This window comes from Chroicocephalus ridibundus, chromosome 23 (assembly GCF_963924245.1).
Source record: "Chroicocephalus ridibundus chromosome 23, bChrRid1.1, whole genome shotgun sequence".
NCBI lineage: Eukaryota > Metazoa > Chordata > Aves > Charadriiformes > Laridae > Chroicocephalus > Chroicocephalus ridibundus.
This window is the reverse complement of record NC_086306.1, coordinates 2,464,145-2,478,036: the sequence shown is the minus strand read 5'-3', so window position 1 is coordinate 2,478,036 and position 13,892 is coordinate 2,464,145. Positions and strand designations below refer to the sequence as shown.

The 13,892-nt window shown below is 43.6% G+C and overlaps 1 protein-coding gene across 6 annotated transcripts in view; it reads left to right on the top strand.

The window, feature by feature from the left end:
- The window catches only part of LRRTM4 (leucine rich repeat transmembrane neuronal 4), a 571,952-nt gene extending 558,285 nt beyond the window's left edge, over positions 1 to 13,667 (top strand). For 4 of the 6 annotated variants that reach the window (XM_063358751.1, XM_063358750.1, XM_063358752.1 and 1 more), the window contains 2 exons: positions 12,242 to 12,820; positions 13,012 to 13,667. In XM_063358751.1, coding sequence (XP_063214821.1) covers positions 12,242 to 12,463 — 222 coding nt within the window. In that variant the 3' untranslated portion in view covers positions 12,464 to 12,820; positions 13,012 to 13,667. Of the gene's footprint in view, positions 1 to 12,241; positions 12,821 to 13,011 lie in introns of those variants that run through there. The other 2 variants (XM_063358754.1, XM_063358756.1) reach the window with 2 other exon arrangements.
- The last annotated feature ends 225 nt before the right edge of the window (positions 13,668 to 13,892 follow it).

The window sequence follows — 13,892 nt, the reverse complement described above, 5'->3', positions numbered from 1 at the left end:
GTTTTCTGTGGAGTATTAAAAAAATAATGCTATCATTGTGAAATGTCCTTGCCTGCAATGCCGGACAGTCTTGCATTAATTTTCCGCTTGCTTGATCTCTGATATACAAAGATTCTATAGAACATGACTGAAGCATGAACCCGCGTTTGTTATTGATTTTCTAATGCTGTGTACTGTGCGCGCCCCTGCCCTGCCTTCGCTGCTCCTCCTGTTTGCCATTTCAGGAGGCTGTTGAGCAAAGCGGGAGCGCTGCTGCTGCTGCATCCCTCCCCTGCACGTCCCCGGCTCCGAGATGAGCAATGCCAGAATACGCTTGCCCTCTCACAGCAGAAGGAGGCTTTAGGAATACAATTCATATCCGAGCTTTTTATGAGCTTTAATTGAAGTCCTGGTATTACTCTGTAGTGTCTTGTTTTGACAGAGGTAGGTGGAGGGTGAACTCCGTAGCACTAATATATTTAGAGCTTGATAGAATGGTGGCCTCTGAGGTTCAGGTAGATTTTTTTATTATTTTTTTTTTTTTTCCCCTGGAGCTGAAGGGCTGAGCAGCATCACCCCTTTAGCACCCTAGTTATGGAGCTGAACGTGCTGTCCCATCACAGTTTGTGCGTTCAGCGGGTTTGGCAGAGGAGCTGGGACGAGACTTTATTCCCCATCCCTTCTAAGCTGGGCTGTCTCCAGGGTCAGGGCACGCTCCACCCTCTCTGTTGACCTAAAGCCACCACCTTCAAGGAGCCCTGCCACCAGGTCCTTCATGGCGTGTCACCTGCAACTAGGCAACCGCCTGACGATTCTTCATCCTCACCCCTGAATTATTTTCTCTCAACCTAAAATAACCATTTCCCTCCAGCTCTGCCTTAACTTCTGGTGCTGCAGGATGCAGAGACTGCTCCGTAACCTTTCAGCGAAGATGGTGATTATATAAATCCTCGCCCCAATATGAGTCATGTATCAGTACCTTTTGGAAACTGGGGGGCTGCAGTTTCCTCACGGCGTGGGCACGCTGCTCCCATCAGCGCTAATGGAAGTGACACACGCACATCAGGAGGAGAAGCCGTCCCTTCTGCTACTGGATTAATGTTCTTGCCAGTACGCTTGTGCCACCATACACACTGATTTCTCTGCTAGGAGACAGTGGAGGCAATTAAAATCTTGTAATTTCTCATGAATAGAATCCTGCTGAGACATTCAGTATAATAGGAGCTCCCTCCCGTGTCCAAGAGGGTCTGGAGTGCCAGCGGTTTCTTTCTTCTCTCCCACCACAGTGAATTTATCTCACTGTTTTCTCAGGAGACATGAATAATTCCTTGGACCTGTGCTCCGTTTACGGTCGTGATGCGTTGCTTGCTTCTCTTCTTTTAGTTTAAGGCATTCCTGGCCAACAGCTCTGGATGTTGATAGCCTGGTGTAGACCATCTGATCCCCACGTCAGGTGGAACAACAGTAGCTTGAGCATCTTTTTCTTTATTTTTTCTACCAGTTATTCTTTTCTTTGGCACCCGTTTTCCGTAAAGAAGGAGCCCTTCAAATTGTCTTGAGATGACTGAAAAAAACCCCAAATGATCTACTGTCTTAGGTCAACGCCATAATGTAGAGCGTTGAATTTGAAATGATGACGGAGGAAGAGGACTCTGTCGTGTTATAGCTTGGTGGGGACACAGGGGCTGGATACTATCTGTATATTTAATATTTCCATATTAAATGGAGTGAGTGCCAATTATAAATGTGGCTCTAAGCATATTTTTTTTTTTTAATCAAAAATGGGTTGAGACTCTCATCTGACTCCAGCCAAAACCTTTTGGGTATAGGATAACCAGATAACGTAGAAGGAAAAATTTCCATTTCTTTTCTCAGTCTGAGAAGGCACCCAGCATCCCTTCCTTCTAGCGCTGGTGTGGGTTTTAATCATAAGCCATCACGTTGCCTTGTTTATACCTACTCATGTCTTCAGGACAAAATATTGTGCAATGGGAGTCACGTTTCTCCAGCTTTAGAAAGTACATTTTGGGTCTCCTGATGTACAGAATCCATGCGCAACTTTAAATAGTATTTAAAAATCTTTAAAGAAACCATCAATTTCTGGATAGCTCTTTTGCGCTCTATAAATCCTAGGCAGATCTAATGAAAAGGCAGTATTTTAATATGAGACAAAGACTTATTTCACTCATTCTCCAGTGCCTTCATTTGTCACCGTGGCAGCAGCATTATCAGATGTTCGTATTAAATACTGTACTTATTTATTGTGAGTAATGGATGGAGCAGGTTGCCATCTTTGTGATCGCTGCATGGAAAAACAGCTCTACCTTTTCCCTTATTGTCATAATTCTTTTTCGACAGACGCAATGTGCTCGGTTTCCCAAATGCTGCACCGGACCTAGGGCCTGTGAGGATGCTTCAGGCTCTGAAATCCCTTGGAAGGTCCAGGTCCAGAGCATTTCTGGCCTGAAACGCCAGCAATTTAGAGAAGCGAGCTGAAGCGCTGGGAGTGCTGGAGGTCAGGAAAATGCTCTGTGGAAGTTATTCGCGGATTGTTGACCTGTGCTCTGCTCTTTCTTCTTGATCCCTTGGAGCAGTGGCTAGATGGACCTTTGACTTGTCCTCATAGGTTACGTACAAACGATCTACGCTTTGCAGCTCTTAATGCAATGCATAGGGGGCAGAAATTCCTGGTGAAAAAATGGCTTTTTAAAGTGTCTAAATGAAAGCTGAGGTGCCTTGAAAGAGACTACATGTTTGACAGTGTGTGTATTTAGGCACCCAAAGATATGTAGCTGTACCCAAAGGGATTCTTTTGCATCTAGGTAGGTAACTTCTACACCGTTCTGCATCGCTTTTGAAAATCTAATCTATCCCTAAAAGCCTTTTTGAACCACCAGGCTTCCATTCGTATTGAATTCTATAGGAAATTATCCTAATAGCACTGAAAGCAATATTAATGGCTTTTCAATTAGAATATCTAGATAGTTTGTTTATTTTATCGGCCAACCACGGCGGAAAATCGAAGTTTACTGTGAATCTCACTTTAAGTTTTTCATCGGCAGGCCTTTTTGTCAGGAGCCAGATACTCCGTTTAAAAAAAAAAAAAAAAAAAAAGGGCAAAAAAAAAAAAACCAAAACAAAAAACCCAAACAGATAAAGCGATTTAAAAGAAATATTTTGCCCAAGGAACAATAACAAGGCTTAGAAGACTTTCTTCTTTCTGGGAGTTTCCTTTAGGGAAACCTTTTCATTTACTGATTGAAAGATCACATCGGCCCACAGAGGGAGCAGTGGGGTGTGTGCATGATTTTTCTCCTGATCTGGAGAAAAGCGCACTTAGTTAGAGAGTCCATCGAGAGGTTGGGTTTTAAAGGGAAAGGCGTCTGTGTGATTGGATAGAAGGATTAGGACGTTATCTGTAGGGAAGGGAAGGAAAGCTTAAAATCCAGTTCACAGTGTCAGTAGAACTGACAAGGTCATGTTATGTAGGGCTTTAAGCCATGAAATACGCTCTGCAAGGATGACTCGAGAAATCCTAAAATTCTGTCTTTATGGTATACCCTGTGTAGCTTCTAGGTGGTTTAAAAAGTTGGTGAATATTTTAATGCCACGTAAGAAAATAATAGATATGTTTTAATTAACTTTGTTTTATACAAAAATCAATCAATTTTGTAGAGTATTGCATAGTCCCATAGATCCAGAAGCTGCTTATTAACATGACATACAATTTATTAGGTTAATATGCTTATAATAATATCTAATACAATGGTGTGTAATTCCTCTAGTTATTACTTATCAGTTAACTTGTTATGAACTATGAACAGACCGTTAACAGGACACGCAGAAGTAGCTGATGGCAGCACTGTCTTCTGCCCTGTGTCTCCTGTCTCTTGGTTCTCTCTTTTTTCATACTAAGACCTGGCTCCTCGCAGCCTCTGCCAGTTTGGGGATCCCATTTTCCCTACCCAGAAATACAAGAATTGAGCAGGGTTAATGACCCACCTGTCAGTCGTTTGTAGTATTTAGGCTCCAGATTTCCACTGATGCCAACTTTTTATACTAGGACATGATCTGAGACCTCCCAACCACAACCTTTTATCTCCAGGTTAATTTTTGATAAAGAAAAGGCTTCCATTCCACATGTTGAAGAAACCATCCTGTGCCCAACCCCTACAGCCTTCAAAAGATTTCGGGCTTGCTTCTAAAGACCTTGATTTAATCCTCGGATCTGGTTGGCAGAGCAGTCTTTGTCCTGGACGTGCTCTGCTTGTTCTGACAAGGAGCTTGCGGTCTGTGAAACGCCCTGTTGGCGTGGCTCAAAGCAGATTCAGCAGCTGGAGTTTGGTGGCTGGCAGGATACGATTCCATCTGGACCGAGGGGATCCAGGTCTAAATGGATGGTAGGATGCTCATAAGATCGGTTTGTAGGACCATTGTGGTGGACGTAAGCATGAGACAAGGAAAAAAAGACTGCAGAGAAGGGAATCAAAGGAGATATTGTGCTTTATTTAGAAGAAAAGCTCTCTTGGTACAGCACCGTGAGTTAAGAACATACATGAAGGTTTGTATGTGTGTGTATAAGCATGTAAGAGATTAGGAGCTGACAATACTACCCATCGCCATGGGATGGGGGAGCATCCCCTCTGCGGATGTTTAGCAGTATGTCCTCGATTTCTTGGGGAAAACTGGGAGATAGAGTTGGTTCTTGTGGCGATGCTAATGATTTCGGGGCAGCGGGCTCAGTGCCATGTCGCGTGGGACCTTGAGCTACCGCACGAGGCTTCCTCCTACTCCCTCTCCTCTCCCAGGGCGAGCTGCGGAGAGCATTAGTCTGATTTGGTTAGATAGAGGAGGCGAAGAAGTGGGTTCTGTCTGGAGCAGGAAGGAAATTGAACATGAAATTGCAGGAAATTGGTCGTGGGAATAGCACCTACAATTCAAGCTACCAAAAGGCTCTTGCTCAACGCTTCATGCCGAATGTAGGCACGCCAACCTCAGGCAAAGTTCCCAGTGGGAGCTGTACCTCTTAGAAAACCTGGGCTAATTAAAGGTTTTGATAACCTTCGCATAAACATCAAGTTGGCAGTTTTTCTGAAATGCTCGGATGTCACACAGACAACCTCAGTAAAAACAGTGCTCATAAAAACCTCAGTCTGCCTCATAACCGAGCGCTCAGACTTCTGAGCTCTGAATTTTTTTGATAAACGAGATTTGGGGGTTTTTTGTCAATACGAGAATTACCTTAGGAAACATGAATTTCAGAACAAAAGGCTTATTTTTAAAAACCAGCCGGGCACTTTTGTGTTTGTTCCAACTGGGAACAGACGAGGACACGTACCCATTCATATTTCGGAACTGACTTCGGTGTCTGCGTTTGTCCCCTTTAACGGGTTGGATAGGAAGCGTATGATTGTGCAGTTTCCTGAGTAGGAATGTTTTTCTGAGCTGACTCCAAAGGGATGTTCCAGGGTTGTTAACTGTGATTTTTCAGCAGCGTGAAATCCCCTGAAATTGTTTATACCAGCAATATCTGCTTAACGTGCCTAATCAATCTGTCTCTGAGGTGAAGCTGTGTGCTTCGCTGATCGTAGCGCTATGATAGTATATCTTGCTTATTTTTACTCTAAATTATGATAGGGTTTGAAATGAACCCTGAATTTGATTTATCAACAGCCATGATGCTAATTCAGCAATGAAGTCATGGTGTTCTGAGACTAAATATTAGCACTAATGAGAAAACACAGCTTCCATATTTTGTAATTTTGAGTTTCCACTACATATGGACAGCTTCTAAAGTTGCGTGTAATTTAATCATGTAATCATTAAGTAGGCGAGTATTTACACATAAATCAGTTTACCTGGATTATAGAGTTACCGGTAAATGTGAAACCAGATGACGTTCAACTGCCGGAGAATATTCGTTCTTCGGTTTGGTTTTGTAGAAGGAAAATGCATCTAATGCAAGCCAGCGGTGGTTGCCCCATCGCATTTTCCATCGGGATGAATGGAGCATGTCTTTAGTTTTAATAAAACAGTGTGTTCCTCCTCTTTGAAAACAGAAACAGCAGAGGTGAAGACATACAAACTGCAGTGTCTCAACATTGAAAGGCCACGGTACCCAAGCCGAGAGCGCTGAAACAGCCTGGTTCTCAGAAAGTGAATCACTTCTGTCCACATCACCTCTGTCTACATCACTTCTGTCTCTGAGCTCCAGGTTTTAGGTTCTTGCCAAAGCAGTTACTTGTCTGAGGATTCTGTGACAGTTCTTGTCCTTATACCGTTCTCCTTTCAAGGAAAAAGACAAAGTGCGCTCCATCCCACCACGGACTTTGCCCCGGGAACTGTGCTGGGACTGTCAGTCCTTCCTTATGTTACACTTCTGTCCCCTCGCTGATAATTCTGCTACCAAGAGTCCCTTAGACATCCACGGCCTTTCATGTTTCTCAAGATAGAATTTCCTTCTCTGCAGGATAACGAATGGTGGGAGATCTTTCTTCGAAATTGAGCATCAAGAAAAAACTCACAATATTTCCAACGTGAAATAGATCCGTTCTGAAAACCTGTGTTTCCAAAATTTGATTTAACAGTTTACCGGGAAATTATTTCAACCCAGGCCTGGTCCTGGTTCAGCATTAGATCTTGCTGAACTGCAAGTGGTCCCGAGTGAGAGTTAATCTCTGCCTGATCCTCAGCTAGTCTTGACCGCAATAAGTCTGTTGCTGTGAGCACGGGAGAAAATAATTCAGCAGGAATATGAAGAACTGGCTATTCTGGTAAACTCTCCTGCATTACCTGATGGTGTCATACTTTAGAGTTCATATCGGGCCTGAATTTCAGGTTGTCTGAAGCCCCCTGTTAGGAGGCAGTGCAAGCAATTAAGAGTGTATGAGGGTGTTTAATGTACTGTGAGAGACAGCAGAGAGAGAAAAGTATTTTAGAAATAAAGTCACTTGATATTCACTTAGGCCCCAATCCGATATTCCTTAAACCTCACTAGGTTCGGTTGCTACGCGGTAAGGCTTCACCTCCATTGATATACTTTTTCAAGTTCCAGAATAAGGATTTTTGTTGATATTTTGGTAAAAATCTAGGTTTTAACGGCTGCACGCATGAGAAGCAGAAGTCCGACCTGAATTCTTATAATTTAATTTTTTTAGTAGAACTTTCTTTGGGTAATCATCGTCAGAAACGTGTAGAACAAGTTAGCTAATTTACCTCCCAATATTTCTGCTGATAAAATTCAGTGCAGTGTAAAAAAAAAAAAAAAATTAAGAAGTCAAACTCCCTGAATTGGAATGTGGATGTGTGTATTTGCATGTTAGAATGGCTGAGGGTTTAACTGAACACCGTTGCTGAACGTCAGAGGAAAAGTCGGCAGGGAATGCTGAGAAATACCTTTTTAATGCAGGTCAGAATTCCACAGAATTTCAGGTAAACTCAAGTTAGTCCAGCTTGTTTTGAAGGGAGATGTTATTCGGCAGCGAAGGCTGGTGAGCTGGCAACCTCTCCAGTTCAATTGGTCTGCGAAAGGGAAGATTTGCATTCTTAAATTCCCACCGCTAAATCTTTTATCTTCCTCCTGTAGCTGGGGATTTATGTAAATTTTGCTTGTAATAGAACCTTTGTGTGAAGTGTGTGCCTGCTAAGATGCAATGTTTATTACGTTTAGAGTGAAGATCTACAGAGGTGTGGGCTTCAGAAGCCGAGGCTAGCTAACTAATCCAACTCATTAGCCCAAAACCCATGTGAACCCTTACAGTGCTTGTAAGACAATAAGCTCATTGCATAACAGAGTCATTGCTTTCTTCAGAGCACGGATTCGTTCATTGACACTAATCAACTGGCTGCAACACTGGATAGGCAGGATCCTCTCTTATTGTAAGGCATTAGAGCAGAAGACAGTTCTACTTGGTGCCTTACACAGGCTAAAACCAAAATGTCCACCACGTGCACATCTGCGACTGCGGAGTGCTGGGCCCCCAACAGCAGAAGGACAAGGAGCTGTTGGAGCGGGGCCAGAGCGGGGCATGGAGATGCTGGGAGGGCTGGAGCCCCTCTGCTGTGGGGACAGGCTGAGAGAGCTGGGGGGGTTCAGCCTGGAGAAGAGAAGGCTCCGGGGAGACCTTGGAGCCCCTGCCAGTCCCTAAAGGGGCTCCAGGAAAGCTGGGGAGGGACTCTGGAGCAGGGAGGGGAGCCATGGGACGAGGGGGAAGGGTTTTACACTGACAGAGGGGAGATTGAGATGGGATCTGGGGAAGAAATTGTTTGCTGTGAGGGGGGTGAGCCCCTGGCCCAGGTTGCCCAGAGAAGCTGTGGCTGCCCCATCCCTGGAGGGGTTCAAGGCCAGGTTGGCCGGGGCTTGGAACAACCTGGGCTGGTGGGAGGTGTCCCTGCCCAGGGCAGGGGGGATGGAACTAGATGATCTTTAAGGTCCCTGGTTCTTTTAGGTTGCTGGTCTTTTAGGTTCCTGGTTGGAACCTAAACCATTCTGTGATTCTATAATCCTCCTGTTGATTTATTTTTTTCATACTGCAAAAGGTTTTAATTCTTCAAGTAAGTAGTAGGCAGTGTCATTTTTAGAAATTAAAATAGAAGTTATCCAGAAAATGCGGCAAACAGACACATCCGTCATCTCCTGTTAAACATCTTGGCATTCTGTGTCCCACCCCTGAGCTCCACGAGCTGCGCCGGACCGTGCTGATGTGGAGCATCACCAGGAGTGAGCACACGAAGCCAAGAACTGAATCAGATGTTATGACAGATTATATGAAAGAAAGAGCTTTATTTTGTATCTGTTTTGTTTCCATGTGAGCAGTCTTTATCTTCATTTACAATTGAACCTCTTCCAAGACTAAATTTACGGAGTTCTGTAGCACAAATGGCTGTGGTTAGTGGCAGCGGAGTGGCACGGAGGAGGCAGCGAAGGACACTGTGGTAGAGGAGCCCAGTTCTCTTCTTGGTTCTACCTTTGATTTGCTGGCAGGCAAATTCTCAGCCCAACTCCCACATTCCAGCCGGTGAAAAAGGTGTCTTCCATGGAAAAAGCCTGGAGATAGAGATGAAAAAATAAGTCCCAGAGTGTGTATTTAATTACTGAGGTATTTGGTGACCTCTTTGGATTTTTTTTGCTCCTGTCATCTGCTTTCCGTCTTTCGGAGCCCCATGGCAGCTGAAGGGTCCCAGCCTAGGTTGGAGTTGAATTGGTTTAGTCCCTGCAGAAACAGTCTTTGCCTCAAAGAGCTCTGGTCTCCAAGGGCAAGCAGGGGCAGGACTTAATCTTCTCATTTTCCAGCTCATAAAATGACTTGTCCAAGGTCACATCTCTCAGTATCTCAGATATTAGTTCCATGCCAATATTGAAACAAAATAGAAGTTACTTCAGAACCTGAAGGAAAAATACTTACAAGATTAATTTTCAACAGCTTAGAATATTCTTGAATATGTTTTATCTATCTCCGAATGAGAAAAAATATGATAGTATCACTTTGCCATCAGTATTTTCCATCCTTTTGACTTGCATCGAACTGAGTGGTGGTACAATTGCCCGCGTTGGCCGCAGTTCCTACAGTCAAGGCCGTGTCCTGACAAAGCTTTGGTGGGGTTGGGTTTCATGTACCGTCATTTCACTGTAAATGAAAACGGATCCCTCGTGTCTTTCTGAAAATGCCACGTTATGTATAAGAGTAGTTTTGGGCAAGGAAAGGACACTCCATTTTGGGGGGACAGACCTCTGGAGGCTTTCACATTGATCAGGGAGGTTCTTTTTTAGTTGTTCATATGGTTGTTACCTCAATTCTAGTGGCATCACAGGAACTAAATTGTGGGGGGGTGGGATTGTTGGTATTTTTTCATTCAGTCTTTACATGGAAGTACTTCAATGTTAATGCTTCTGACAGTCATTTGACATTATTTATTTTATTTTAAAAAAAAAAAAACAAACACCCTTGATGGGATTTGGGACCCGAAAGAGGGAGAGAAAGAGGAATACAAAAGTCTGGCCTGAGAACAGGGAGGTGCAAATCCACTGTTGGGCTTCATTATCCCAGAAATATTTTCTACAAATTACTTCCTTAATCCCATGGGTTGCCTGGCATACCTATTTTATTTTCTTTTTTACACTGATAAGGAACATTCATCTTCCCTCCCCACACAATGGCACAGTGACCCTTATTAATATCATTTCAGACATAATGCCAACCTGACTTTTACGTGAAAACGAGCGAGAGCTTCCATAAAACAGCTGAGAAACAGTCGCAAAGGAAGCGTGTTTATCCACCGTTCAGGGATGTTGTTGAGATCCTGATCCTTTTGACTCCAGTTTGGAGAAGGGGAGAAAACAAGCAAATGAAGCTGCCCCCAGGACGCGGGTGGTTAATGTACTGAGTATTATCGCCGTAAAGCCGGGACCTCAATCTCTCAACTCTCCAGAACACAAACAGTCCTTGGCTTTTATAGAATCATAAAGAGCCGCCTTAAAGGCTGAGGACAAATTCAAGTCCTGATACGAATTGGCACAGATATTACTGAATCCGAAGGGAGTTATAGTTTCTTGCACTGTGGCTGAATTTGATCCACAAGTGAACACAGTTGTCCCATCAAATTCTACCGAGCAGCTTGTCGCCTGCGTTCCTGCCATTCAACTGTCACGTAAAATGACGTTTTCAGCTGAATTCCAGCTACTGGAAGAGTTTTGGAATCCCTCCAGCGTTCTGCAGAGAAGCAGGGGGAGGAATCTAACCGCTGAGGAGATCCAAATGCAGGAGGAACTCTAACCCTGCAAAACTTATAATTAGTCTTAATGCCTTTGCTTTTTTCATACCTTTTTGAATGAAGTTTGCTATGCAATGGAAATTTGTGATAGATTTGCTCCGTAGTCTTCACTTCAAGTTCGGCACAGAAAATAAAAAGGCATTTGTTACAAGATTGAATTTAATGTAGGCTATTTCCAGCTATAACGAGCTCAGGTTTTCTAGCAGCATCTCTTGCCTGTGTCTCCTGCAGCGTGTGGGGTTTTTTTTCCCGAAGAGCATATTTCTTTCTACTTGATCCGCTCATCTCTTGCAGATGATAAAATTATCTGCAAAGATTTGTATCTGATGTTGTGCTGTAAATCATATTTAGTTGTAGGATTAACATTTGCAAGCATAGAACACTTATTGGCGGCGGAGAAGGTTTCTTCTGGGGCTGGCCGTTTCTGAGTATTTACATGAAGGAGAGAGATGGGATTCAGGAAAGATCTTGCAGACTTTTCAAATATGTGAAGATTTTTACAAGGTGTGGATCTGCTCCGGCCCAGCGAGCCATCAGTTGAGGCTCTTTGATGGTGTTTCTCTTGCTAAGATAAAGAACCCAGGAAATCGTGACCTTGGGCAAGCTGCTTTGTTGCAGAAGAAATAAACAGGCGTTCCAGCTGTGCTGAAAGCTCCCCATGCTGGCACTCAGGTTTTCCAGTCCTTTGACATGCTCAGGCTGGTCTCAGCTTTGTAGAAATGATCAGCGCTGGAAGAAGGGCCAGTTTTTAAGAGGTTTGTATTAATCAGTAGCTTCCAGTTCCGCCTTCATAGCCAGATTGTCCAAAAGAGGTCAAAACTCAGCACGAGAAACCATTTTGAAAATGTGCACCTAAACATAGTCGCCCAAATGGATAGTAGCCCCTTCTAATCCGGCTTCACTGAGCTGCAAAGGGCAGAGCGAGGCAGCGGTTAGGTAGGCTTTCTGCAGATGTAACGTCCATCCACAAGCAGGAACCCACTGGTTAACATGAGTGTAGGCAGTCCTCTTCAACATCTCCACGTGCTACAGACAACCTAGAAGCATCAAAGGTTTGTCTTGCCGCAAGAACTGTGTGGAGCAGAGCAATAGGACAAGGGGGAACAGTTTGACACTGAAAGAGGGGAGATTTAGATGAGATATTGGGAAGAACTTGTTTGCTGTGAGGGTGGTGAGCCCCTGGCCCAGGTTGCCCAGAGAAGCTGTGGCTGCCCCATCCCTGGAGGGGTTCAAGGCCAGGTTGGCCGGGGCTTGGAGCAACCTGGGCTGGTGGGAGGTGTCCCTGCCCAGGGCAGGGGGGTTGGAACTGGATGATCTTGAAGGTCCCTTCCAACTCTAACCGTTCTACGATTCTATGAATGCGAGCACCCAATGGGTTTGAGGCTGCGTTGCGACAGATGATGTACGTGGTGTGTACAAGGTGATGTACAAGATGCATGACTAAGCCCATTATTTACATGTTTCTCTCTCTTGATCTCTTTCTCTGGTGCAGGTTCCTCACCACATGAAGACTTTACCCTACTACAGTTACGACCAACCAGTGATCGGATACTGCCAAGCTCATAAGCCTCTCCATGTAAATAAGGGGTACGATACCATGTCCCGGGAGCAGGCTGAGACGACCAACCTGGAACTCAGTCGAGACCACAGCTTCATAGCTACAATCGCGCGTTCGGCTGCTCCAGCCATTTACATTGAGAGAATACCAAACTAACGATGGCGACAGCTTCTTCAGGGGCGGAGTGGGGAGTTCTTCTGAGGGACCTTTCATCTCGGAAGAGACCAAGGCAAGAAACTAAAATCTGCCATTCCAGTTGCAAATGTTCCAACACAGACAAAGGGAAGGGGATTAAGCAAACTCCGCAGACTGTGGAAATGAGAACTTCAGGATTTTCTTTGCTTTAAACTTTCAAACAAATTCCTCAATGTAAATATTAAAGAGAGATTGTCAAGTTCTTATTAAAAAAAAAAAAATAGATTTCACTCTAGCTACATAAAGGGATGGATTAAGAGTTTTGTTTGTATATTTGATTTTTCTACATTGCACGGTTCCAGGGAAGGAGAACCACAGGTAAAAAATAAAAGGGGTAGGGGAGGGGAAGGGTTTGGGTGGGGTGGGTCAGCCATGTTTCCTTATTGAGTGTTTATTACTCTTCAAAGATTTGTTTAATATTTTTGTTCTTTTTAAAGAAACAAAAGATAGATATATTTTTTCTTTTTTCCTTTTTTTTTGTTGGTTTTTTGTTTTGTTTTGTTTTTTAGTGGTCAAGCGCTAATATTTCAAACTTCAGACATGGGCATTAAAGCTTATGTTGAACCAAAAGGACATTGGCAATTGATGCAGCAGAAACAAAGAAACTTGGGTGCATGTACATTTAAGACACAGGCTGTACACTACGGAGGGTGCTTTTGATTTTTACTATCTTCATTGTGCTTCATTGTTGACACTATAATTACTTTTCGGGCTCTAAAAAAAACGGGGAAAACACGCAACGGAGTTAAACGACTCTCGTATTTACAGTCCAGCGGTGCTTGTTAAGCAAAATTAATGGACGTTGGGGAACCAAAATGGAAGTGCTGTGCTTGAAATGGATCAGAAGGAAAATCTTTTAAAGCAAGAGTATTTGGTGAAACTCACTGGCTGACACAATTTCTAAAACACAGGAGAATGTGTAACATTGGGTTTTTGTTTTTTTAATTAATTATTATGATCAGTTAGTTTTTGTGTAGTTTTTATCAATAAAATGACAACAACAACAAAAAAAAGTGGTGGAAAAAATAAACATATTATTTTGTGGTTGGGACACCACAGACAAGTTACTGTTTGAATGATTTCTCTGGCTGTGTGACACGGTGACTCGATGGACCAAGGGACGAAGCTTTGTCCTCTTTCACCTCTATCTCGCCCCTTAGAAGGAGCTCAAGGAATTGTTTTGAGGTTTAAGAAACCAGAGTCTCGGGAAGCTCATTTTATTTGGCTTGTCTAAGAAAAGGTTACGAGGCGATTAGGTCAGAACACTTATATGGGCCGGGGCGGGGGGGACGAGGGGGAAGAAACCTTCTTTTTTCCCTAAAATTTTTCTTTTTTTCTTCTGTCAGAAGAAGCATTGTCAGATGCAAACCGTGAGCTGAAGATAAACCAG